This window comes from Pseudorasbora parva, chromosome 17 (genome assembly GCF_024679245.1).
Source record: "Pseudorasbora parva isolate DD20220531a chromosome 17, ASM2467924v1, whole genome shotgun sequence".
Classification (NCBI taxonomy): Eukaryota; Metazoa; Chordata; class Actinopteri; order Cypriniformes; family Gobionidae; genus Pseudorasbora; species Pseudorasbora parva.
Window position 1 is genome coordinate 25,326,474 of NC_090188.1, and position 27,365 is coordinate 25,353,838.

General features: G+C 38.3%; 3 protein-coding genes across 3 annotated transcripts; all 3 read right to left on the minus strand.

Moving 5' to 3' along the window:
• Window positions 1-173: 173 nt before the first annotated feature.
• On the minus strand, window positions 174-3,308 carry si:dkey-76k16.6 (uncharacterized protein LOC566817 homolog). The gene is made up of 5 exons (XM_067421026.1): window positions 3,176-3,308; window positions 1,835-1,951; window positions 1,639-1,747; window positions 1,412-1,538; window positions 174-1,016 (listed from the first exon to the last, which is right to left on the minus strand). The coding sequence occupies exons 1-5, from the start codon at window positions 3,248-3,250 to the stop codon at window positions 620-622; spliced, it is 825 nt and encodes a 274-aa protein (XP_067277127.1). The 5' UTR covers window positions 3,251-3,308; the 3' UTR covers window positions 174-619.
• Window positions 3,309-4,886: 1,578 nt separating this feature from the next.
• Window positions 4,887-6,741, minus strand: si:dkey-76k16.5 (uncharacterized protein LOC566887 homolog). The gene is made up of 5 exons (XM_067421395.1): window positions 6,392-6,741; window positions 6,179-6,286; window positions 5,965-6,085; window positions 5,764-5,893; window positions 4,887-5,624 (listed from the first exon to the last, which is right to left on the minus strand). Exons 1-5 carry the CDS (start codon window positions 6,464-6,466, stop codon window positions 5,225-5,227), a joined length of 834 nt encoding a protein of 277 aa, XP_067277496.1. The 5' UTR covers window positions 6,467-6,741; the 3' UTR covers window positions 4,887-5,224.
• Window positions 6,742-21,820: 15,079 nt separating this feature from the next.
• Window positions 21,821-23,453, minus strand: LOC137045222 (cystatin-like). The gene is made up of 3 exons (XM_067421775.1): window positions 23,244-23,453; window positions 22,192-22,293; window positions 21,821-22,108 (listed from the first exon to the last, which is right to left on the minus strand). Exons 1-3 carry the CDS (start codon window positions 23,451-23,453, stop codon window positions 22,031-22,033), a joined length of 390 nt encoding a protein of 129 aa, XP_067277876.1. The 3' UTR covers window positions 21,821-22,030.
• Window positions 23,454-27,365: the final 3,912 nt, after the last annotated feature.

A 27,365-nucleotide genomic window follows, 5' to 3' on the forward strand; every position in this document is an offset into this window, starting at 1 on the left:
GTTAATTAGAATCTCCTGAAGCATCGAAAAATATGAAAAAATGACTTTATTCAGCATTGTCTTCTGTTCCGCGATTGTTTTCAAACCTCAAATAAAGATTCAAACGGTCATGAATCAGCGTATTGATTCATGATTAGGATCACCAATGTCACGTGATTTCAGCAGTTTGGCAGTTTGACATGCGATCCAAATCATGAATCCATAAGCTGATTCATGACCTTTTTAATCTTTATTTGAAGTTTGAAAACAAACGCAGAACAGAAGACAATGCTGAATAAAGTTGTAGTTTTTGCTATTTTTGGACCAAAAAGTATTTTCAATGCTTGAAGAGATTCTAATTAACTAACTGATACTTTGATGATGTTTTATTCCCTTTCTGGACATGGACAGTATACACTTGGATACGCTCTTGGACTAAATATAAAATATCTTAAACAGTGTTCAGAAGATGAACAGAGGTCTTACAGGTGTGGAACAACATTAGGGTGAGTCATTAATGACATCAATTTCACTTTTGGGTGAACTAACCCTTTTAAATCAATCAGAAAACTTTTACATAATACATATCATCTCAGACACAACCTAAACAATTCTGATTGGTTGTTCTCTTGTGGCCCAATTAAAAATCATTAAATACAAACCAGGCTGCCCTGTAATCCGTTTCCTCTTTGAAACCCATGCTTGTGAAGAGCCTGTAGGATAACTGGTTCCCCTCCTCTATAAAACAGTACACTGGATAGCCTTGAGAGTGCAGTCTCTTTGACATAACGGTGACCAATGCTTTTGCATAGCCTTTTCCTCTGTGTTCTGGAACCGTGTACAACATTCCCAGAGCACAGGAGGGATAAGTTAATATCCATGCTACTGGTTGATCATCTGCATCCAGGACACAACATGAAGGAAAGTTTAAAATCATATTCTTAATCATTCGTTTGCTGTGTTCACAGCCAAACTTCCAGCTACTGTTGACAAGTGCAAGATGGGACTCATTAAGAGAAGACAGCTTCAGTGATAAACTGCAGGAAAAAGAAAACATTTTAGTTTAACCTGATATCCTTCACTTAGGAGTCACAATTGCAATCCTTAAGAAAATAAGTAACGTTTTTACAAAATGATTGTAGTATATTTTCTGTAATATGTTCATGGTACTAGATAACATAACATCTAAATTACACACAATTCATTTATATTTAAAATAATATAAATATTAGGAAAAAGCTTGAAGTTTCAAGTAGTTTTTGAGATACAATGACGCTGACAACAACCAAAGATCCATTAAAAGGTTACACGATTCAGTTACAATTCTTGTACTCAGTGACATATTACTGCAACATAGCTTGACTTAAACTATGAACTGCCATAAAATTGTATGTCTGAAGTGTGGCGTTAATGATTACAGATGATATTTCACCTGTCAGCTTGTGACTGTTTTGATAGCTCTTGAAGAACCAACATGTGGCACTCTGCTGCTTTCTTCACAGGTACACCTCTGTTTATTGCCACGACTTCCAGCATCTTCTCGTGATGAAGCTCAGCGGCTTAAGACAAAGTAAATGGAATTTTATTTTTTAAATGGAAAAAGTCCTTCAAAATTTATACTAATGTTAAAAAAAAACTAACAAAAAGAGATGCAAGTACCTAAGCAAATGTACATGTTCCAGTCAATAACATCTGTCTGTGCCAGCAGTTCTCTGAGGTAGACGTCTTTTTTTGAAAACACGGTCAAATCTTTAAAAAGGTCTCCTGTCTATAGAAAAAAATGGAAATAATTATATAGATATCCTAAACTATTGTGAAATCTACAATCAGTTATATTTCGGAGTATTCCTGATACCTCACGAAATTCTGGTTTAATGAGTAAAACTCTGAAGTCTGGCCAGAGGTCAACAAACACACTAACAGGATCAGCTCTCTGTCCAGTTCTGTTGAGTTGGAAAATACATCCATATACCTGTATATGCAGGACAAAGTAAAATATAAATACACACATTTTGGTTTTGCTTAAGTGTTTTTTCTTGAATTGCTAATGCGATCTTTTACAACACAGACTGAGCAAAATTAAGCATTGGTTGACCTAAATTGGTTGTCTAATGGTGTACTTAACTGTAATTTCACAGCTGATTGGTTGATTGTAAACCATTATAAACCTTTCTAAAAGTCATCTGACATTATGAAGATGAATTTGTTCTGTAAGCTCTTGTGATATTTTATTACCATTTTCCAAACTATATAAATAAACGAATAAACAGTGACAATGAGAGAAAATGTTCAATCAGTATTTAGGAGTTATGATTGATGAGATGTTATCCTGGAAAGATCATATTGACTCTCTCTGTAAAAGAACCAAGCAGAGAATTTATTTTCTTCGTCGTCTTAGGTCATTTGGAGTAAGAAAACAGATTCTTCTGCTGTTCTTTAGGTCCGTTATAATGAGTATACTGCAATACTGCAACTCTATCTGGTATAGGAGTCTGTCAGTTAAGTCAAAAACAAAGTTGTTTAATCAGATAAAAATCTGTTCAAAAATTGTAGGTCAGCCCCTTGAGAAGCTTTATGATTCAGCTTATTATAAAAACTTGTTAAGGCTGGCTAATAATATGGTTTCTGACCCTAAGCATGTCCTACATAATGAATTTGAATTGTTACCATCAAATCGGAGGTATAGAGTCCCAAGATTTAACAAAGTGAGGCTGAAACACTCTTTTGTGTATCAGGCTACCTTAGAGTTGAATAAATCACTTAGGTAAAAATTCACAGTATGGAGAAGGTGGATTAAGTGTATGTCGATGTTTAATGTATGTGTGTTGCTGTAAACATAGATACTGTTGTGCAAGAAAAATTTCAGACTTGTCTGACAATAAAGTATATATCATCATCATATCATATCAGGTGTATCAATGAATGTAGGTCTCTCTCTCTCTCTCTCTCTCTCTCTCTCTCTCTCTCTCTCTCTCTCTCTCTCTCTATATATATATATATATATATATATATATATATATATATATATAACACCAATGCGTCACAAATAAAGACTTTTACTTCAATTAATTTTAGTCATTTTTAGTTTTAAGTTTGGTAGCAAACTTATGCTGATGACATGAAGGTGATCTATTTTATTTACTACTACTTTAGTAGTTTTATTAGCTAGAATGACTTTATTAACTCAATTTCAAACCTGCAACGACTGTGGAAAGTAGTTTTTAAGGTCTACTTCCAGGGTCTTCAGGTCCTCTGTAGTCAGCAGACGCATAGTGAGGAGTCACGTGCTTCGCTCGCGCCAGCGTGTCACAGACCCAGTTCCAGGGTTGCCAAGTGCACTGTTTTCCCGCGGAAATGGGATATTTATAACTGTTTCCGCGGGTTGTCCGTAGCCCCCACCCCCCAACACACACACACACACACACACACACACACACACACACACACAAAGGTTTGACATAATGCATACTACATTATATTTGCCTGAAATATAAATGATAGTTTCATTATATTTTACCAATGATAAAACTGTTATATGTTATGTTTTTTTGAAGTAGGGCCATTGCATGGTACATATGAGCTGCACTGTAAAAAAACAACAACATTCAGGTCTCCAATTGAAATTGTTCTAGTGACTGGTCAAATAAAAAAATGCGTAGGCCAAATTGAATCTCTGAATGATATTGTATCAAATCACAGATATTCAGTTTGGCCAACTGAAAAATGTAGATCTGACCAGTCACTAGAAAAATTTCAATTAGAGAGGCCTGACATTTTTAACAGTGTGCTTTTATTATCACTACCATTTCATTTTACATAACATTGACTGTAAATATGTATTTCAGCAGGTATGGGAATGACATCATTTGTATTTTGGGATGTGGTCTTTTGGCTAGCTATTTTTGACTGGTCATTGGGCTAATGTTTTAACACAGAGCTGGCAACTCTGCCCACTAGGTAGGCAGGAAGGGGTTGTGGTTTATAGTTTAGTACAAGTTAATGTTGAGAGTTCACAAGTGCTCATGCAATGCATAAAATCTACAGCGCCCCCAGGCCGGTACCGTCATTTATGTCCTTTGTAAGCAATATCACATTAGAACAGTTCTATGAAATAATTATAGCCTATGGTTCAAATTCATGTGATTTAGTTGCACATGAGAAAAGTTTATGTGCATGTCTAAAAATAAACTTCATGCTTATTGGTAAATTGTCAGTGCTGAACCATGTGTATTTTTCACTAATTAGCTATTAAACAAATAATAAAATAAAATGGATTTCACCTAAATTAGATGTGGGGTACAGTGTGTGTTCACTAACAGTGATTTGAGCTTTGTATCCAGGAAATATTATTTCACTGGTACCATTTGGGGAAAAAAACGTTAGAGTAATCTGAAGGAGCTTTAGCACTTTACAAATAAAATTAAAAAGAAAAAAAAATCCTTGACAAAATTATGTATCAATATGAAATGCACCGAAATGTATTTATGTTAATTATTTTTTTATTAAAAATATAAATGCTCTGGCATTCTCCAATGACTCAACTTAACACTTGACATGAGGCAAGTATTGTCATTGCACTGCATAATCCTCGATTCTGATCTTCAAACATAAGTTTGGTGGTTTGACCTTCAATCATAAAACATTTTTAGTGAAAGTTCTAGAAAACAATGTCATCATCAACAAGTATTTTAAAATAATTTTACAAGTGTATAAAATAGATATATTTGTATGTGACTGCACCTTCATGTAATCAGCATGCGAGGGGGACGGAAAGTTAATGTGTTTGATTAAAGACTACAAGCAGAACGTTTTTATAATAAACACTTCCATTAAAGGGATAGTTCACTTTAAAATGAAAATTCTGTCATCCTTTACTCGCCCTCAAGTTGTTTCAAACCTGTATAAATTTCATTCTTCAGCTGAACACAAGGGAAGATATTTTAAAGAATGTCAGTAACCTAACTGGAGCCATTGACTTCCATAGTAGGAAAAAAAAATACTACGGAAGTCAATGGTTTCAGTTAACTGTTTGGTTTCTTCAAAATATATTTATTCAAAATATATTCCCTTGTGTTCAGCTGAAGAAAGAAATTCATACAGGTTTGAAACAACTTGAGGGTGAGTAAAGGATGACAGAATTTTCATTTTTAAGTGAACTATCCCTTTAAAAATAGAAGAGTATTGTCAATTTTGATTTGATTGACTTTCAATGAGGGTTGTTGGGGAGAAATGGTAGGTATTCACTTTAACATATGAATTCATACCAGGCAGCCCTATAAGCGGAGTCCTCTGTAAATCCAAGGCTATTAAAAAGTTTGTAGGAAAGTTGATTGGATTCTTCAATGAAACAGTAAATAGGATAGCCTTGAGAATGGAGCTTCTTTGCCATTGTAGTGACCAGGGCTTTAGCATATCCCTTCCCACGATGCTCTGGTAGAGTGTACAACATTCCTATGGCACAGTAATCATACAACAGTACCCAGGACACCGGCTGGTTGTTCTCATCTGTAATGCAGCATGTGGGGAAATGGCTGATGAGATTCAGTATGTTCCTGTAACCTTTGTCATCCCCACCAAATTTCCAAGTCTTGTTAACTATATCTGCATGTGACTCATTGAGGTCAGTCACTCTGGTCTCAAGGTCACTTAGGAAGGAAGCAAAAAAAAAAGGGAAATTAAAAGCATTATCAAGCTTGCTTTTTAAATGCATCGTAATGAAACACAAATAAATATTTATAAGCTCATGACAGATCCTTTTCTTTTTTTAATAGAGGTTTATCTTACCTGCTAATGAGCTCAGGTAAATGACAGGGTTCAGATAACATCATAAGGTGCACTAAAGTGAACCCTTTCATATTGACACCCCGAGAAGCAGCAATTTCCTTCAGCATTGGTGAATGACGTAGATCACATCCTAGCATTAATGAAATTAAGTTGCAATAATAATTTTATATAATATAATCTATATAGGGGGGAAAGATATACCTCCTAGTAAAAAGTATGTGCTCCAGTCAATTGCATTTTCCACAGTCAGCATTCTTTTCAGGACTTCTTCATCTGTACTGTAAAGAGTCACCTTCTTCATAAAGTCCTTTGCTCGATTATTCTAATAATTTCAGACAAACATTAATGTTATTGACACAAAAGTGTTTTATTTGGAGAACGTTTTGTATAGTCAATATAAACAACGCAATCTCACATTTGGATCTGGTCGAACAATGATAGTGGTAAAAGCTGGCCACGTATCCACCACTACTTCCAAAGTGTGTGGTTTCCGTCTGTTTATAGCAAACACAAATCCATAAACCTAAAAAAGCAGACACATTTAGGTTAAAAATGTACTCTTGACGAGAGTAAAAGAATTTACGTTTTGCTGTGACATAAAATAAACATAGTAGGCTAGCCTACTTACCTTTATGGATTTGGGCAGATGCGCATATAAAGTAGTCTCAGCTATTTTTAACTCATCTGAATTTAAAATTTTCATGTTTTATAGTAAATTCACTCTCTCAATTATTTGAAACAGATTTTTGTCAGAGGTGGCAAATATGTCTTATCTGAACAAAATCAAACACAGTCTTAAAAGACGGAAGCTTGGAGAAACGTGTAGGCTAATATTTAACCTAGTTTAACCGTTTTCTCGGGACAATCCTGGTTTTTTGATGTCCTTTACCCGACTAGAGCGTTTCCGGAAATATCCAGGTTCGACAACATACAGCCAGCAAAAAGCAAATCCCGACGAACTGCTGTTTTTTCAGAGCATTCAGAGCAATGTAGGCTAGTGCTTATTTATTTTCACCAACAGAGGGGGTAGCAAGGCAAGATCTGCAGAGCACTGATCAGTTGTCAAAAGAGATACAATTATCGGTTTCAAGCAAGAATCTAATCGAGAATGTCAAAGTAGGCTAATAGCTACTGTTTATGTAGGCCTAAACAGAAAATAACTTTTGAAAAGTTAGAACTATTGTTGTCACATTTTGAGTTTGTTTGTGTTCTTGGATTTTGTTTTAAGTCATTATTTTATTATTGTTTCAATGTTTTTTTAGTGAATTTTGCTATATTCATATTGTAATATTATATGGATACTGATAACAAATAATAATAAAAAAAAAAACGATCTGATCTCAAGTGAGATCAATGATATTTTGACCACTTAACAATGTCCCATTTCCATTCATATGTTTGTCTTTATTGCCATAACAACATCTATGGCCATTTTCATGGTGTCACAGTTATGTTTAGTTTTGAGTTTGTTTTCTGTCAATTCTGTTTTCCTCCGAACTGTGCTTCGGTTTGCTCTCTGACTGTGCACCACGATCAGCTGTGTTGTCTTTGACCATCTCCATGTCGAGGAGATTTCAGCCAGAGCTCTTCCCTCCCTCGACTTGTTGTAGGACTTCATCCAGGCTGGACTGGAAATGTGTGAGGTCGAGCACTGATGTTGGACGAGTAGGCTTGGCTCGCAGTCTCCGCTCTAATATTTCCCAAAGGTGTTCGATCAGGTTTAGGTCAGGATTGAGGTCGGTGCAGGCCAGTCAAGTTCTTCCACACCAAACCATGTCTTTATGGACCTTGCTTTGTGTGAACTGATGCACAGTCATGTTGGGGGGAAAAACTGCTCCCACGATGTTGGGAGCATGAAATTGTCCAAAATGCCTTGATATGCTGAAGCATAAAGAATTCCTTTCACTGGGACCCATTTGGCCTATGCAGCTCAGTCTCTGTTTGTGGACAAGCCCACTTCTAAATTAATTAATGAGATTTTAATAAAATTCTTATGGAAAAATAAGTCTCATTATATGAGAAAATCAGTCATACTAAACTCTTATAATAATAGTATGTTTAGTAAACTGTGACAAAGCATCACTTTAAGAGAAGTCACAATATAGAAATGAATTACACAGTTTTTCCATTGACTAAACTTTGTCCACAAATTAAACACATTCACTCATAGTCATCTGCAATTTATAGCTTGTACTTATTACATTAATTATTCAAAACATATTTTATTAGATTTGCGCACACCACATGGCCTCCATCATTAGCATAAAATGGGGGGTGATCCAAGTCATACTACATACTAAACTCTTATAATAATGGTTGTCTGAACTTTATTGATTTTGACACCCTCAACAATACTTTTAAAAAGAATTGGCTGAATCAGTACCTAACCAAACTGTCACAAATCAAAATTGCCCATAATCCTTTGCCCTGACTCATCAGCCATCATTGTTTACACCTGTTTGCCATTAGCCTCATCACCTTAGTCTATGGCCATGACCACACTAATACGTTTTCATTTGAAAACGTATATTTTTCTCTCCGTTTTGGCCTTCCTTCCACACTGAGACAGCGTTTTAAGTCAATGAAAGCGTATCGTTTTGAAAACGCTCTCCAGAGCGGATAAATTTGAAAACGCCCTCTTCGCATAGTAATGTGGACTGTGAAAATGGAGGCTTTTTAATACGATGACACATTTTTAGCCATGTGATGCAGTCATATGACCAATTCAGCCAAGATAGTGAACGACATTGTACAGCAGTTGTTTTGTATGCTTTCTGTTTTGACAGCCTTGTTAAATATTAATGTCAGTTTGTACAAACTGTTAAAAAACTCAGTGCTTTTTCTCAACATTGTCGCAAAATGAGTATATAAACGAGTAGCGGAAATGACGCAAGTCGAAGCGTCTTGGATTTGCTAATGCGCAGTACGGGATGTAAGCGTTTTCAGACATGTAGATGAACACTTTTTGGAGAACGATTGAAAATGATAGTGTGGACGCGGAGCGTTTTGAGATGAAAACTCTGTTTTTAAATTTATCCGGATTAGTGTAGGCGTAGCCTGTATAAACCTTGTTCACTCTGCTATTCACTGCGAAGTCTTGTAAGGTGTAACACTACAATTCTGAGTGGTCTCCCATGGTTAGTGTCTCTTAGTTTTGGATCACCTGCCTGTTTCTGGACTACTTTCTTGTCTACGGTCCCTGCCTTGTTGTGTTTGTCTGTTCGGACTGCCTGCATGTATTTTGACCTTGCCTGTACTCTAGCCTTCGATTGTGGACTGTTGTCTTAAATAAAATTGCATTTGGATTCCCAATCTGTTGACTCATCGTTACACAAACCGTCTTCTATTCGGAATGTTTTCCCTCAACTTGCTTTTTCACGACTTGGTGGAATTCATCCAACTTTCATCACCAGGTTCTCTTAGCTTGGGCTTTAATTTATAAACATAACTTTTCACCAAAGAGATATTTTATCTGGAACAATAAGAACATTTTATTCGAGAATAAATCGCTAATTTATTATAATTGGTTCAGTAATGGTTTATTTTTGGTGGAGCAGTTGTTTAATAAGCAAGGTCAGATAATCAGAATTTCTTTCCGAATACCAAATACCACTAACCCCAAAAGAATTTGCCCCAGTAATGGGAGCTATTCCCTCTGGGTTATGTATGCTTTTTTTAAAACTGTAATTACACCACCTCAGTATCTACTGCATCCCTTTCCAAACCTTGTAATACCCCTGTTAGTCGAAAGCTAAAAACTATAAAATAAGAACTCTATTTCTTAAAAATGTGATTTCTCTTCCACCAGTTTTTTCCTTTTGGAATAATTTGTTTGTTAACCTTAATTGAAAAAAAAACTGGTCTTTACAGCAGAAATTGTTTCTTACAAATAAAGTGAAAGAAATGTCCTTTAAGCTTATACACAGGTTCTATCCTGTTAAGAAATTTAAACAAAGATATAAATCTGACATTGAATTAACATGCTCTTTTGGTTTGAATTCTGATGAAACCATGGTTCACTTATTTTGGTCATGTCATTATACTCAGAAGCTCTGGAAGGATATTACTGTATTGGTCAAGTGTAACATTTTTGCCAGGCTTCTCAATATATATAAGGAATGTTATATTTGGGTATTTTGAATCAGACCTCACAAACGAAAATATCTGTTTTGCTATTAATTTAATCTTTTTCCTGAGCAAATTTTACATTCACAATTTACAAACTGTAAGCCTGTCTTCTCTGTCTTAAAGGAAATGGAAAATTATTTAAATGTGATTTCAGTATCTACTAATAAGAAAGCTATAAGGACTGTTAGGATTTGCACTGCCTTTGGTCTCTTCATGTGAAATTTTTTCTTCTCTTCCTTTACCGTTTTTATTTATCATTTCTATGGCTGTCTCATTTATTGTCGATGTTGTGTGTTGTATACCTTCTTTTTTGTTTCTGTTATCAGCAATAAATAAAATTTAAAAAATTAGCATAAAATGCATCATAGCGCGCATGACAGACAAACTTGAAGCCAACTTTTACACTAACACAGAACATATTTAACACTTTAATTTATGTAATTAACATTCATTATAACTCTGTGATGGCAAGAACATACCTTTTTTGGAATTAATAATTACAGGGGGAAATAAAAAAGATTAAAACTTAGGACACAGAGCTGCTGCTTCAAACATCAGAGTAGGCTATTGTTTGAGCACCGCAGGCAAACCATAGGAGGCAAACACACATACAAGGGAAAAGCAATCAATCATCCAAACACTTACTGCTAAATACACTTGAGAAATACAGTCCCTTATTTTATCACTTACTACATTTCACATATTTATTTACTATTATTAATCAATTTTTTGTAACTACCACATTGGCACGAGGTCGTGCCTTTTTAGGATTGAGCGTAATGTCAGTTATGTTTAGTTTTGAGTTTGTTTCTTTTCATTTCCTTCCTGCATCTAATCATTATTACTCGTTTTATTAATCATGCTGTTCAACTGTTGCCTAACAACTTTCCTTTGTTTTTTCCCTTCTCTCCTTGTTTTGTTAGTGAGCTGTCTGGTCTCGCCAATGTATACATTTACCTACCTTCATCTGTGTTTGCCTTGTAGATTATATATTATAGACTCATTCTTCATTGTGTGTATACACAACCCAATTGTGACACATGTCAAGATCAATGTATTTTAAAAGAAACTTACAGTAAGGGAAACCAGCTGACAATTCACATCATAAACATTATACAAAATTGTTAATTTCAATATTTGATACATTTAAGATTTATTCCTGGCTAAACGTTTTTGAAGGTAATATATTAAAAGATTTGCCTTATAGCTGAGAACTAACTAAGCTGTGCCGAAAAATAAAATATGCCGCTATACAGTTTACATCACTATATGGTGTAATTAGTATCAATTATTTTATTAGTATACATTTCTGTACACCACTGACTTGTCACGCAAACTCCATGGGGATTATTGAAACATGATCAAATATATACTTAATATTCTTCCTCATTTTTATAAGGGAAAGAAAAACAAAACACTATAAAGCTGATCAAACTGGCAGTTTTGGCAAAAGAATAGTTTCAACCCTTGTATCAAAATTATTGTATCAATGCAGTAATTCTGAAAAGGTTTATTTCATATTCAGAGAAAAATGTGTGAGAGCAAAATTGAAGGATTTATTAAACTGTAAACATTCCATTGAAATAATATACAAATATATCAGTTCTGGGACATGCACTCCTTGGATTATTGTTTTCTTTATGTATACATACACAAATAATGCACAGTGTTCTCAAGCCTCCAAATCAGCATGACTCCCAAAAGCCATTTAACCAAAAACGAATCTCAATTAATCATGTTTTAATAAGTAAAAGACGACCACATATCAGAAAATGCAGTTTATTAAATTCTTCAGTACAACGGAGTATAATCAGATTACAAAATTATTATTGTCTTGGTAAAGGCACTCATATTATGATTTGTTGTTGACATTAAAAAAACTTCTATACTTCACCATAATTAGCAATAACAAGTACATTTTATTGCTGCATGATTGCATTAGTAACATGAACTACATGCAGATGTGTTCAATAACTTCAATAGAGTTTAACCATGACTGGGTCCAGACTGTTATTTCACACTGAGTGACCTAAAAGAAAAGAAAAGTCAATCTCTTTTAATATTGAGAAAAACCAGTAAGTGCAATACTGTAAAATAGACCTTGTGTCTTACCTTTGCGGGGGTCAGCTGAAACACAGAGTCTCTCCACCCTTTCTGCATTTGGTTATTGGACACATTTACAGTAAAGATGTACTTCAGTACGTAAATGATAAAATCAATTCTGTTGTGAACAATTGCCAAGTGGTTTGTCCATGTTGTTTTGAGAATGTAATTTCTGTTTCAAGAAATGAGCCAAACCAATGGAGAAAAACAAATTGCCATGTGCACCAGGAAAGACCAATTACAACCTAAAGAAGTGTGCCAGTCATTCATTAATGTTAATGATAAGCATTTCAATAAAAATAGCATTTATATTTCTGTATAAAATAGCATCTATATTTTTATGTTAGTAAGTGTTTAAAAGTTCTCTGTGCATAATGAGCTGGTGAGTTTATGGTGAGATGAAAAACATTTCTTCAAAAGCAAAATGAATTACCTACTATCACTGTAAAGCTGCTTTGAAGCAATCTGTGTTGTAAAAAGCTCTGTATAAATGAACTTGACTTGACGTGTTGCTGACTGGTTGTTATGAGCCGCTTTGTGCCAGAAAGGCTGGGCCACTTTTTTGCCCCAGTCCGCTCCTAACTGGAGGTATCACAACACACGCCGACATATTCCGCGGCTCGGTGTCAGGTCAGTGTGTCGCGATAACGTCAGTGACACATGCCACTATGCACTATCCACTGGCACATGCCGATGAAGACTGGACGTCCCACCAGATGTGCCAATATGCATAGTGACGTGTCATTGGCTTCTGTGCGTCAGATGCCATGTCACTTAATGTTAATACCGCCTCTCCTTAAGTTGTCCAGTCTCGCCAATGTATACATTTACCTACCTTCACCTGTGTTTGCCTTGTAGATGATATATTATAGACTCATTCTTGATCGTGTGTGTATATACAGCCCAATTGTGACATATGTCAAGATCAATGTATTTTAAAAGAAACAAAGAGTAATAACTTAAAGTAATAATGAAAAACAACAGAAAATTCGCATCATAGGCCTAAACATTATACAAAACTCTTAATTTCAATATCTGATACACTTAAAATACATTCTTGGTTAAATGTTTTTGAAGGTAATATATTAAAGAGATAATTCACTTTGAAATTTAATTTTGATATGTTTTAGCTTACCTCATGGGCATCCGAGATGTAGGAGTATTTGTTTCCCCAGTAGTTTCAATTTTGATCATTTTAGGTCAAACCGTTCTTGTCTGTGCCTCACATAATGCAGGTCTATGGTCACCACCTCAAAGAACATACACAGAGAAGTCCAAATTAAACAATCCCCCATCGTAAGTGCACACTGATGGCCTAAGACACGAAACGAGCAGTTTGTGTGAGAAAACGAACAGTATTTATATCGTTTTTACCTCTTGTACACCACTACGTCCGACTGATCCAAGCATGCGTGTTTCCTGTACTCATTCAAAATCATTTACATGCATTATAGCTGCATATTTATACTCGAAAACGCCTTTACACGCTGTCACAGCGCTTTATGCCCAAGGGAACGTCTGCCAATTCCACCATGCAGTTGAAACATAATTTGTATGAATTAAAATTACTTTTAACATTTAAAAACAGACATGTTAAAATTCCACAGCTTTGTTATATTCTAAAAAAGACTAATGCACAACATTGGAATTTGAACATTTAAACAATTAGGTGAGTAGGATCTCGGCTGTGTATAGCCTAGGCTACCTCCTCTCGCACTGATTAGATGCGTATACCATTTGAGCGTATAGCCCTCACAAACTGTAATTTTCGCTTGAATTCTGCAAACTCACGAGATGAAGTTCGAAGAATTCAAGAGAAAACTTGTAACTAAGAACTTTTACTGCCATTTAGGAGAACTCTTAGTGGTAAGATAAAATGTGAATATGGCCCCTGATCAAACTCTCAGACAGTTTTGGCAAAAGAATAGTTTCAATCCTTGTATCAAAATTTGTGTGTATTTGTATATTACAATGCAGTAATTCTGAAAAGGTTTATTTCATATTTAGAGACAATTTGTAAGTGCAAGATTGAGGGATTTATAAAACTGTAAACATTTGATTTAAATAATATACAAATATATCAGTCCTGGGCCCAGTGGCGTAGCACCAAATTTTGGGCCCTGGGTACAAACCATCTTGCTGGGCCCCCGTACCATGTATGTGTATGTATAGAAAACGGACTTCCCTGCCTCGGGCCCTGGTTACTCAGTACCCTTTATCCCCCCAGTCCCACGCCCCTGCCTGGGCCCGTATTCATAAAGATTCTGAGAGTCCTCTCAGAAAACTCCTAACTTAGCTTAAAAACTTTTACGTAGGAGTCTTCGCTTAAGAGCTATTCGGGACCGATCTGAGAGCAACTCTGAGCAAGGAAAAGACAAAAACCTTTATCTTAATGAAGAGGCGGGTTGTACAAAAAGGGGAAAAATAAGTACTTTTAAGAATAGGGTCTATTCTAAGCCTTCACTTTGAAATAACAAGTGCAATTTTACCGTTCTCTCTCACTCATACACACACACACACACACACACACACACACATTATATATATATATATATATATATATATATATATATATATATATATATATATATATATATATATATATATATATATACATAAATCATTTTATTATTTACCATGTGGTTAATTTAATATAAGGTATTTGACTGGCTTAGAATTATAAACATTGTTCCACTCTTTCTATTAACATAAACGTCCTCGTCTTCTGACGGTGCAATAATTCGGATGTGGGTTCCTTCGATTACTCCGACAACACCAGGGAAGCCTGCTATATTCATTAATGCAGCTTTTTGGGCCTGCAAGGTGGGAATGTCCAGTGGAAATGAAATGAACTGACACACAATATGAGGTTCTGAAAGAGCTGTAATTTTCTGTGTGATCACTCTGCTTACAGAAGGTTGTGACAGACCCAAATCATTACTGCTGCACTGTTGCATTTTCAGAGTTGCTAAATATCGTAATGTAGCGATTACTTTCATTTCTGGCGCTATGGCATTCCTGCGCTGTGTCGGAGATGTTAGCGTGTCTCTAATAAGATCCGTCACAAACATGATCCCTGCACAATTTAATCTATAGCGTCTTATTAACTCACTGTCATCCATTGTCTGCAACATATCTCTTCTCCCTCTTTGTCTTTCTGCCATTTTCTCCGCTGCTAAAGAAACTCTTAACCCTCTTAAAATTCCTCGTCCGTGCTCCTAAAAAATTTCACTTTAAGACCTCTTTTAAGGGTTAAGATGCTTTCTGAATTACTTTTTTATTTACTAGGATTTTTAAGTAAATTTTAAGAGTAAACGCCCACATTTCTAAGATTTCTTAGAATTTTGTCACTAGGAGCTACTCTTTGCATTAAAGGAATACTTCAGCGATTAGCAAATGGCTTTGTATCAGTAGAAACCCTGGAGTATATTCAAATGATTGTGCTTTCCCCCCTCATGTCCCCCTGAGACAAGAGATTTATGCATTTTATTTCTGGAAAAATACCTCAAATGACGCAAATTGACGATATTTGTATAGGAGGAATGTTTGGCCAAAGGCTAAAGACTACAGCCAGCAGAGGGAGCCATTTCCTCATGTTTTACACCCGCGCATGGGGGATGGGAGATCACACTCACAGCACTCAGCTGCAGCCTCAGGCATTCATTGAAACTGAACTATGCTGAGACAGAGAGCAATGTAAGTGTTTTAACTTCTCAAATTAATTTCTATGAAAGTTAAGCTTCCAAAGGCATGAACTGAAAACGTGCCAGACTTAACAGGCGTTGTGAATGTATGCGTGATTACCTCAGCTCTCATCACGAGCTCATCAGCTCATGATGTTAAATGTAATTTGACTCCTTCAGTTAGTGCTGGCATGTTAATACCGCTGACATTTGGACACTCACGCGGTGACTCATTATATTGAACAGACAGGTTCAGTATTTGTCTGTTCTCAAACTCAGTCACAGTAGTGGTGGCTTAGGGAATAGAGTGCCGAAGTTAGCGGCGCATGGGTTCCCTCCATAGATATCTATGGTTCCCTCGATCAAAAGCCTATGCATTTTCCCCATAGACTTTTGGAAAATCGCAAAAAATAAGATCTGTGTTCAACAAAGAGTTTTGACCCTTAAACGTTTTGTCTATCAAGATAATCTTTACAAGTTAATCCAAAATTTGATTATCTGAAGCCTAAATAAAGCCGTCAGATATAAAATGCTAACGGTAGGCTATAAACAGAATACAGCACACCATGGTCGCGGATCTACGTCATCATCAAGCTCTCAAACTTTATTTAACAAACACGTTCACTCATTATGATCTGCCGTGATCTGCACTGTGAGCACATCCACTTTTTCATGAGAAATATTGCTCAATCGTTTTTTCCAAAAATGTTATAATCTAATTGTGTTTATGCGTGCCTGTCTGATAATTTTTTTTAAATCTTTTGTTACTGTTTAATGTATTAGTTTATTATTTTGTTAGTTTATTTAAACCTTAATATTATTATCTTTGTGATTAAGATTAAGCTATTATGCCTGATCATTGTGCCCCAAATAGACTTTAAAGATTATCTTTCACTGTATTATGTTTGACTGTATGTTTGCCTACCATTTCTAATTCGCCAGAAAAAAAACATCTCAGAAGCACTACGACGTAAGTTAAGCTATAGCCGTATCAATTTCCAATCTTTTGTCCTTTTTCTTAGACGATAGATCGAGGAGAGAACCACTATAAATCTGGACATGTAGAACAGTGCAGCATATATTCAACGACTTGTGGTTGCATCTCGGGATAAAACAAAACACTACAGTCGAACTACAGTCTCTCCACAGAAATAAAGATCGTTTACCTTAATATCACAGATTTCTGTGAACAACAATTATATTTGGAAACACTTGGGAGACAAACCAACTGTCTCCATATAGACTTTCTTTTGCGGGAAACGGCCTCCTTGTAGCCTAGAAATCTAGATGCTAGCGGCAGCAAATCTAATCTGCCCGCGAGTGTCGTCTAGCAACTCTCAATACCCTTCTGAGCTCTAATCCCCTAACTCTTGCCGGGCCAATCACATTGTGTATAGAGTCGGTGGGCGGGGCCATAATGACGAAGGCTGAGTTGCGTTTGCGTGCTTCTAGTAAACACAGAAACTGGCAAACGGCGGTCTTTCGAATCAGCTTTGACCGCGACTCTAGAAGACTTGGAGTAAAGCTTTCCTCTGAGAGAAGAACAAAGAACGGCACTGAAGTCATTCTTAAAAAAGGAAGATGTGTTCGGAGTTTTGCTGACCGGATACTGCGAATGTTTAATCTATCAACAAGCTCTGTTTCACCTTCGTTGCTCTGGTTGGTGTAGCGCTATCCTATCACGTGCAGAGGGAGTTTGAAAGACAGCCATTTATCCCGCCCCTCGGATTGAGCCCTGTCTATGGTGAGTTTCCAGACCAAACATCTTGATGTGGGTCTGGCTTGTCAGGCTAGCCTCCTTGTCATATCTGACTTATAACAAAAAATCTAACAATCTCTAAAAGCTGATATGTGACAAGGTGCACAGAAAACAAGCTAAAAAAAAAACAGAAACAAAAAAAAACAGAAGTGTTTATTTTAAGATTGATAAGATTGATAACACCTGTATCTTGTTCCAGTAATGGGCGTGGGGAGAGGATAAAACGCCTGTGGAATCGGAAGCAGGGGAGAGAGCGAGGGACTGCTGACGCTCCACCCTGACCTGAGGATACGTTGACCCGGAAGCGGAAGAAAAGACCGGAACCCGGAAGTGACTGAGAAAGAATACACACGCTGAAAGTGTGCCGTTTGATTTGAGTTTATTGTTCAATAAAAGCGTCAGCAGTCAAGCCGACCCCTTGTCCTCTTCCTTCCCGACCACGAACATTATTACACTGGTGCCGAAACCCGGAAAGGAAGCAGGACAGTCGTTATGTGCGGATGCCGCTTGGGGAAAGAAGGCTAGGATAGGGACGGCGCGAGTGCAGCTTGGGGAGACTGAGACGGGACCACTGGAGACGGCTCCAGAGGAACCGAGCGGGATCGAGAGACTGATTTCTCGGACCGCGACGACTTTCCTCTGGAGCAGTCCCAGGATGAGACCCTCAAACATGCCTTCCAACAGGTCCGCTCTATCGACGGCCAGTCTCTCCAACCCGCCTTGCCCGTCACCTATCCCTATTTTGCCATAATTAAAGACCGGTTGTATCGAGTGACCCAAGACACTCAGACAAAGGAAGATACAACCCAGTTATTAGTTCCTAAGAGCCACCGGGAAATGCTTTTCCGGAAGGCTCACTCCAATCCGATGGCGGGCCACTTGGGACAGGCGGCCACATTAAATCGCCTCATGACCCGATTCTTTTGGCCAGGCATTCATGACAACGTGCGTAGGTGGTGCGCGTCTTGTCCAGAATGTCAGTCGGTAAACCCACTGGCCGCTCCAAAAGCGCCATTGCGCCCCCTCCCATTAATGCAGGTCCCCTTCGAAAGAATTGGGATGGACCTCATCGGGCCATTAGAGCGATCCGCACGCGGAAATCGTTGTGCGTTAGTCATCGTGGATTACGCAACACGATATCCAGAAGCAGTGGCCCTCCGCAACATTTCGGCGAAAAGTGTTGCGGACGCACTGTTTCAACTTATCTCCCGGGTGGGGGTTCCGAAAGAAATCCTCACTGACCAAGGCATGGCGTTTATGTCACGTACATTACGCGAACTGTACAGGTTACTGGGCATTAAATCCATTCGAACAAGCGTCTATCACCCACAAACGGATGGCTTGGTCAAATGGTTTAATCGCACGCTTAAAACCATGATCCGTAAGTTCGTACAGGAAGACGCCAAAAATTGGGACAAGTGGTTAGAACCCCTGTTATTCGCCGTGCGGGAGGTCCCGCAAGCCTCCACGGGGTTTTCCCCCTTCGAGCTTCTCTTCTGGATGTCCTGCGAGAAACTTGGGAGGAGGGACCTTCTTTGGCGAAAAATGAAATTCAATATGTGCTGGACTTGCGAACAAAACTCCACACACTGGGGCGGCTATCCAGGGAGAATTTGTTGCAAGCCCAGGACTGCCAGAGCCGGTCATATAACAGGGGAGCTAAACTACGCAAATTCACACCGGGAGAGAAAGTGCTTGTATTACTCCCCACGTCGAGCTCAAAATTAATGTCTAAGTGGCAGGGGCCGTTTGAGGTCGCATGTTAAGTCGGGGATCTCGATTATGAAGTGATACGGTCCGATAGGAACGGGGCTCGTCAAATTTATCACCTCAATCTCCTTAAAAAATGGAATGAGGTCGAATCAGTGTTGTTGGCAACGGTGATCGGGGGGGAGGATGATCTCGGGCCAGAGGCGAGCATCAAGGCACAATCAGTCACGCTGGCCCCTGGTGGAGATCACCTCTCACCGTCCCAACTCACTGATTTATCAAAGTTACAGGCTGAGTTTGCCGACGTGTTCTCGCCCCTACTGGGTCGTACTAACTTGATTCAGCACCATATTGAGACCGAGCCGGGCATGGTAGTTCGCAGCCGGCCGTATCGATTACCTGAACACAAGAAAAAGGTGGTTCAGGAAGAATTAGGGGCGATGCTCGACATGGGGGTAATAGAGGAGTCCAACAGTGACTGGGCGAGCCCGATAGTTTTGGTTCCTAAAACCGACGGCTCGGTCCGGTTCTGAGTGGACTATCGCAAGGTGAATGCTGTGTCGAAATTCGACACGTATCCAATGCCGCGGGTTGACGAGTTGCTTGATCGGCTGGGCACGGCTCACTTTTATTCGGCATTGGAATTAACAAAGGGCTATTGGAAGAACCCTTTGTCTCCATTGTCCAAAGAAAAGACAGCTTTCACCACGCTGTTTGGATTGCACCAATTTGTCACACTTCCATTCGGTTTGTTCGGGGCTCCCGCGACCTTTCAGCGTCTCATGGACAGGATTTTGTGTCCCCATACCGCATATGCTGCTGCCTACCTGGATGATATCGTGATCTACAGTAACGATTGGCAGCGGCATATGCAGCATGTCAGGGCGGTCCTGAGATCGCTGAGGGGAGCGGGGCTTACGGCCAATCCGAAGAAGTGTGCAATTGGGTGGGTGGAAGTAAGGTATCTGGGCTTCCACTTGGGCCATGGGCAGGTGCGTCCCCAAATTGATAAGACTGCCGCGATTGCGACCTGTCCGCGACTCAAGACCAAAAAGGAGGTAAGACAGTTCTTGGGGCTGGCGGGATATTATAGGCGGTTTATACCCAATTATTCGGACCTCACCAGCCCTCTGACTGACCTTACTAGAAAGGGGCTACCAGATACGGTCCAATGGACGGAGCCGTGCCAGCAGGCCTTCACCCGAGTTAAGGCTGCTCTGTGTGGCGGGCCGCTATTACACTCCCCTGACTTTTCTCTCCCTTTTCTGTTGCAGACTGACGCGTCGGACAGGGGGCTGGGCGTAGTCCTGGCCCAGGAGGTGGAGGGGGGAGAGCGGCCGGTGCTGTACATTAGCCGTAAGCTCCCCAAGAGAGAGGCTAAGTACAGCACCATTGAAAAAGAATGCCTTGCCATCAGGTGGGCCGTTCTCACCCTCCGCTACTACCTCCTGGGGCGGGAGTTCACCCTCTGTTCGGACCACGCTCCTCTCCAATGGCTCCACCTCATGAAGGATACCAACGCGCGGATCACCCGTTGGTATCTAGCTCTTCAGCCTTTTAAGTTCAAGGTGGTCCACAGGCCGGGTGCTCAGATGGCTGTGGCCGACTTCCTCTCCAGAAATGGGGGGTGGGGAGGGGGGGTTGGTTGCAGGCTGGGAAGTCGGGCGGTGGGGGTATGTGGCAAGGGGGGCGTGGTTCAGCGAGGTCTGCAGCGGGAGAGAGCCTCGGGACGAGTGGTAAGTGAGTGGGTTGGACGCAGATTGATAACACCTGTATCTTGTTCCAGTAATGGGCGTGGGGAGAGGATAAAACGCCTGTGGAATCGGAAGCAGGGGAGAGAGAGAGAGGGACTGCTGACGCTCCACCCTGACCTGAGGATACGTTGACCCGGAAGCGGAAGGAAAGACCGGAACCCGGAAGTGACTGAGAAAGAATACACACGCTGAAAGTGTGCCGTTTGCTTTGAGTTTATTGTCAAAAAAAGCGTCAGCAGTCAAGCCCCCTTGTCCTCTTCCTTCCCGAACACGAACATTATTACAGCTCGTTTTTGGGGGTCGACAGCTTTTAAGAACTTAGTTATGTGTTTTTTAGCTTGTTTGCTGCACATCTTGTCACATATCAGCTTTTAGACATTGTTCTGTTTTTTTGTAATAAGTCTGAAATGACAAGGAGGTGTGCTCACGCAATACAAAGTCAATGGAGAGCGTTGGATTGTTTCCGTAGTGTGGGCGGGGCCTAAATGTGAAGTATTCTGGGAATTATTGTCTTTCATCCCCATGAGACAAAAATACATTTTCTGTCTTTTCTCAGTCTAGAAAGCACCAAATTCAAAAATAATTTCACATTTCTACTACATTAATGACCCAGTTTAAAGACAGATTCATCTGCCCAGCGCTGAAGTACCCCTTTAAGATTCTTTATGAATTCGGGCTCTGTCACTTGCACTCTTATAACTCTTTTTATCATATAAATATTATGGTTGGATTATTGTTTTCTTTATGTATACATACACAAATAATGCACAGTGTTCTCAAGCCTCCAAATCAGTATGACTCCCAAAAGGCATTTAATCAAAAACGAATCTCATTCAATCATGTTTTAATAAGTAAAAGACGACCACATATCAGAAAATGCAGTTTATTATTGAGAAATTATTTCAAATTGTAGACTTTTTCAGAGCAACTGAGTATAAATGACATTACATAATTATTATTGTGTTAGTAAAGCTTTCATTCCATGATTTGTTGTTGACATTAAAGGTTATCATGACAAATAAAATGTATATTTTATTAATAGTAAAAACTTTTACTTCACCATAATTAGCAATAACAAGTACATTTTATTGCTGCATGTTAAAAGCCCCAGATTGCATTAGTAACATGAACTACATGCAGATGTGTTCAATAACTTCAATAGAGTTCAACCATGACTGGGTCCAGACTGTTATTTTGCACCGAATGACCTAAAAGAAAAGAAAAGTCAATCTCTTTTAATATTGAGAAATACCAGTAAGTGCAAAACTGTAAAATAGACCTTGTGTCTTACCTTTGCGGGGGCCAGTTGAATGGTACACAGAGTCTCTCCACCCTTTTTGCATTTGGTTTTGGCCACATTCACAGTGAAGATGTACTTCATGCCCGCGACAACCTACAACAACCAGAAACATGTTCAGTCATAGTGGAGTCAATCCTGATGTAGTGTGTCGCAAAGTCAACCTACATTAAAAATAGAACCTTCTAAAATATATTTCTTACCATAAACATTCATGATATGAACACAGAGGACATTTAAAGCAATAACAAGTATTTTATGGTCATTTTTCTGTCAATATTAAAAAATATTGGTCATACTTCAAGTACTTCAATACAGTTCAAAACACCACGTCTAAAAATCTTTTAATGTCTTGCCTTTAAAAATGTCTCTCATGTGGCCTATAATATAAATAGTTTGACCATAATTCTGTTGTTCTCTTTGTATATTGCTTTGAACTGGAAGTGGAACTGGAACTGAACTGAAAAATTGCCTTGAAAAATTTCAAGGGTGTTTTTTGTTTGTTTTATTTTTTTAACATATATATATATATATATATATATATATATATATATATATATATATATATATATATATATATATATATATATATATATATATATTCATTATTATCATATTCCTTGATTATTTCTAGTATATTTACCTATATATAAAAATATTCACACATCTATTTGTTATACAATTATTTGTATGCAGTTCATTTGTGACACCCTTGTATGTCAATTAAATCAGATTTGATGACAGTCTTATAACATCTCTGTTGATCCTGGAATAACATTCCAATCTCGCAATCAGATTTGACTGAGTTTACAGTTAATCTCAAATTTACGTTTACAACCAGGGTTAGATGCTCCTTCGCCATTCTTATCCACCTATCTTTATCTCTGATTATCTCTGAATTTAGGGATAACTTGATGTTTGGGGTTAGGGGTAGGGACAGAAATGTTGTTCCAGGACCAACAAAACATGTTGACACAATAAGGACGTGACAGCATTCAAGGAAAAAAGAACGTTGAGATGGCAAAAATAACCTTTAAACTACTTACCTGTTTTTGAACCTTGATGACTTTGGAAACCCGATACACATTTTCATCATTGCTTTGACTGTTGTACTGTGCCATTGCAAACTCTAACGCACTCCGAGCATCTTTGTCCATGCCTCCGTCAACAATACCTCCAACCAGACCACCAACCGGCCCAGCGCTCGCTGCGGCCAAAATCGCCGCCAGAAACGGAACAATCATCGTAAGATACATGTTCAAGTTGTATTAATTGACTCGGACTGTCTTGATTCTCCTTTTGGTCACTAAGTCAAAAGTGGATGGAACCATAATGCTGTCAGAGATTTTATAAACAAACGTCACTCCCTAAAACGCTGCGAATTGGGGCGGGGCCTGGCGCATCCACCAATCGCAGTTGTAAGGAGGGACAACGTGTTTGAAAGAAAAAACAAACAAACAAAAAAATCTCTTTAATGTACTTTTTAGTCTGTTATTTAACAGAACAATCCAAAGAAAGGATTTTTAGAAATCTTGGCCAACTGAAAAGTGTGAACATGAAAAGTATTTTTCAAATTCAACAATATTGACAAGTATCTTATTCCATTAACTGTTCACCATTAAATAGGGATGTGGAATTAGGCCTACAACTTAAACTGAAAAAGATACTAGTCGCTAGGCTACTGGATTAGCCGATTTAGTTTTAATGAAAAAATGTAACATTAAATAACTACTAGTTAGTTTTAAGAAATAAATATTCACACATCCATTTGTTATAGAATTATTTGTATGCAGTTCATTTGTCACACCTTTGTGACTAAAGAGGCTTATGTCATCAATTCAGTCACCATGAACCTGAGTATAACATGTTCCAGGATCAACATTGTTGACATCCTGGAACATAAACATCCTGGAAAAAAATGACAATCTCCCAATGTCAAGTTTACTTTTACAACCAGGGTAAGATGCTCCTATGACATTCTTATCCACCTATATTTTATTATTTTTGAATTTAGGGATAACTTAATGTTTGTTGTAATAATATATTATACCTCTATCTGGGACTCAGCTAATTTTGTCTTCAGTTTCCATGGAGGCCCCACATGGGTTAGCCTAGATGGGTTGATGATGGGTCTCTTGATGGGCTCATACCAGGCCCATATGTGTAACCCAGGTAGCACCCTTTTGGGGGCTACATGGGTCTGCCTATTTAGGTTGATGATGGGATCCAGATAGGTGTTGTGTTAGGCTCTTATGGGCCACTATCATGGGCGTCGGAACCATTGTGTTTAGGTGGGACAAGACCCACCCACTTTTTAAGAACAATGATATTGGACCCACTCACTTTTATCGTCTCTAATTCAGCACGTCTGTTTACCTTGACTACCCCTTAACCGAGAAACTTATTCAGAAACGTATTATTAAACACATGTTAAACACTTTATTTCCCCTTTTCTAATATTTTCTCTTTTTTTTATTGAAAATAATACCTTTTCGATCTGATATGTGATGGGGAAAGGGAGTAGAGCGAGTGTGGCAAAAGGCGGATTTGAACCTATGCTTGATTTGCGTCAAAACTTGATGCCATGCGTCTTACCCCTACTATAGCCACAACAAATAATTCAGTGATTTCTGTAATTTTGTCTGGCCCAATCAATCGTTTAGTAAACGGCACTTTTTCTGTCTGGACACGGAGCATAAAAAACATGCAACTTGTTCATTATCATTATCTGTGAAACTGTTGATTTCTATGGCAGTTAAATGATTATAGTCTTTTTATTAGACTATTGGTATTGACTGGTTTGAGGTCTTTTTTGGTATAGGCAAGGGATATGGCCTAAAACGCACCATAATGCAGGAAATCACATCTAGGAAATCATTTTTTTTTTTTTTATGGGGGAGAACATATATATATACATACATGTATTTGGAATTTGAGGAAAATTGAGGAAAATTTTACATGGAGGAAAACCTCTTTCCTCCTCTATTTCTCCTTTCTTCTTCCCTTTTCTGGTTTTTGCTACTATACAAACGGTATACAAATCTTGGTATTTAGGGCACTTTTTGTGTTTCGTTGCCTCTCCTTGACGGATTTGCTTCCTGTTCTCCTGAGTTGTAAGTAGCTTTGGATAAAAGCATCTGCTAAATGCATAAATGTAAATGTAAACATACATACATACACACGTAAAAGCAAGCTCTGGAAAAAAACTAAGAGACCACTGCAAAATTGTCAGTTTCTCTGGGTTTACTATTTATAGGTATGTGTTTGGGTAAAATTAACATTTTTGTTTTATTCTATAAACTACTGTCAACATTTTTCCCAAATTCCAAATAAAGATACTGTCATTTAGAGCATTTATTTGCTGAAAGCAACAACTGGTCAAAATAACAAAAAGAGATGCAGTGTTGTCAGACCTCAAATTATGGAAAGAAAATAAGTTCATATTCATTTTTAACAACACAATACTAATGTTTTAACTTAGGACAAGTTCAGAAATCAATATTTGGTGGAATAAACCTGATTTTGAATCACAGCCTCTTATACATCTTGACATGCTCTCCACTAGTCTTTCACATTGATGTTGGGTGACTTTATGCCACTCCTGGTGCAAAAATTCACACAGCTTGGATTTGTTTGATGGCTTTGGACCATCCATCTTCCTCTTGATCACATTGGTTTTCAATGAGGTTCAGGTCTGGATATTGGGCTTGTCATGACAGGGTCTTGATCTGGTGGTCCTCCATCCACACCTTGATTGACCTGGCTGTGTGGCATGGAGCATAGTCCTGGAAAAAAAACAGTTCTCTGAGTTGGGGAACATTGTCAGAGCAGAAGGAAGCAAGTTTTCTTCCAGGACAACCTTGCACATGGTTTGATTCATGCATCCTTCACAAAGACAAATCTGTCCGATTCCAGCCTTGCTGAAGCACCCCCAGATCATCACCGATCCTCCACCAAATTTAACAGTGGGTTGGAGACACTGTGGCTTGTAAGGCTCTCCTTAGACGACCAGGTGTTGGACAAAGCTGAAAATTGGACTCATCAGAGAAGATGACCTTACTCCAGTCCTCTAGAGTCTAATCCTTATGGTCTCTTGCAAACCTCAGACTGGCTCTTCTTTGCTTCCTCATTGACAAAGGGCTTTTTTCTAGCTTTGCATGACTTCAGCCCTGCCCCTAGGAGCCTGTTTGGAACCGTCCTCGCCGTGCACTTCACCCCAGCTGCCTTTTGCCATTCTTTTTGTAGGTCACTTGATGTCATCCTACGGTTGTTGAGTGACATTCCAATGAGATGGCGGTGATTCCTGGTCAGTGGAGAGTCATTTTCGCCCTCTGCTGGTCTGTAGCTTTGTTGTCCCCAATGTCTGCTGCTTGACCTTGTTCTTATGTAATGTTCTAGAAATTTTAAGGATGGAAACAACCCAACACTCACTGTATCCCTCTGCCAGTAAAGCCAGAATTGAACCCTTCTTTTCCTCACTCTTTCAACTTTTTTTTGGCATGGTCAATAGTTATTTTTTGATTCCAATTACTTTTGAGGTACTACTAGCACTTTTTTTGCCATTCAGCTGGTCCTACTGCAAGAGGATAGTGATGACCACAGAAGTGTTTTTTTTATTTTATAAATACTTTTCCTTATTAAATAAGATTTGGCTCAGGTGATCACCTAATCAGCACCTCATTCAGTAGAATGAGGTATGCCTGTGTTGGAATTCAATAGACATTGGAATGGAATGGCTTCAATACTTGTAGAGGTGTATTTTTTCCCCAGAGCTGATGTATGTGTGTGTATATATATATATATATATATATATACCTTATTTTTTACAGTAAACCTCTAAATACAAACATTACATGTAATCCTACACTAAAATGTTAAAGCTATTCATTGAACCAAGACCACTAGTTCATGCTTTACTTTATTAAGCAAGGTTTATTTGGAATATGACTATTATTACATACACAAAAGTATCAAAAAAGTTAGAGTGAAGCTCCTGCACTGCAGAAATGGAGAGGAGGAGCGCTGAAGTTAATCCCTGCTCTCTATTCAATATTCCGTTTTACTTGGAAATACGTCACAGCACTGAAGAAAACTCACTTGCTACTTCTGGTTGTTCTGTACTTCACCGGGACTTTACAGTTCTCTCACTCATATCTTTTGCATTGTTA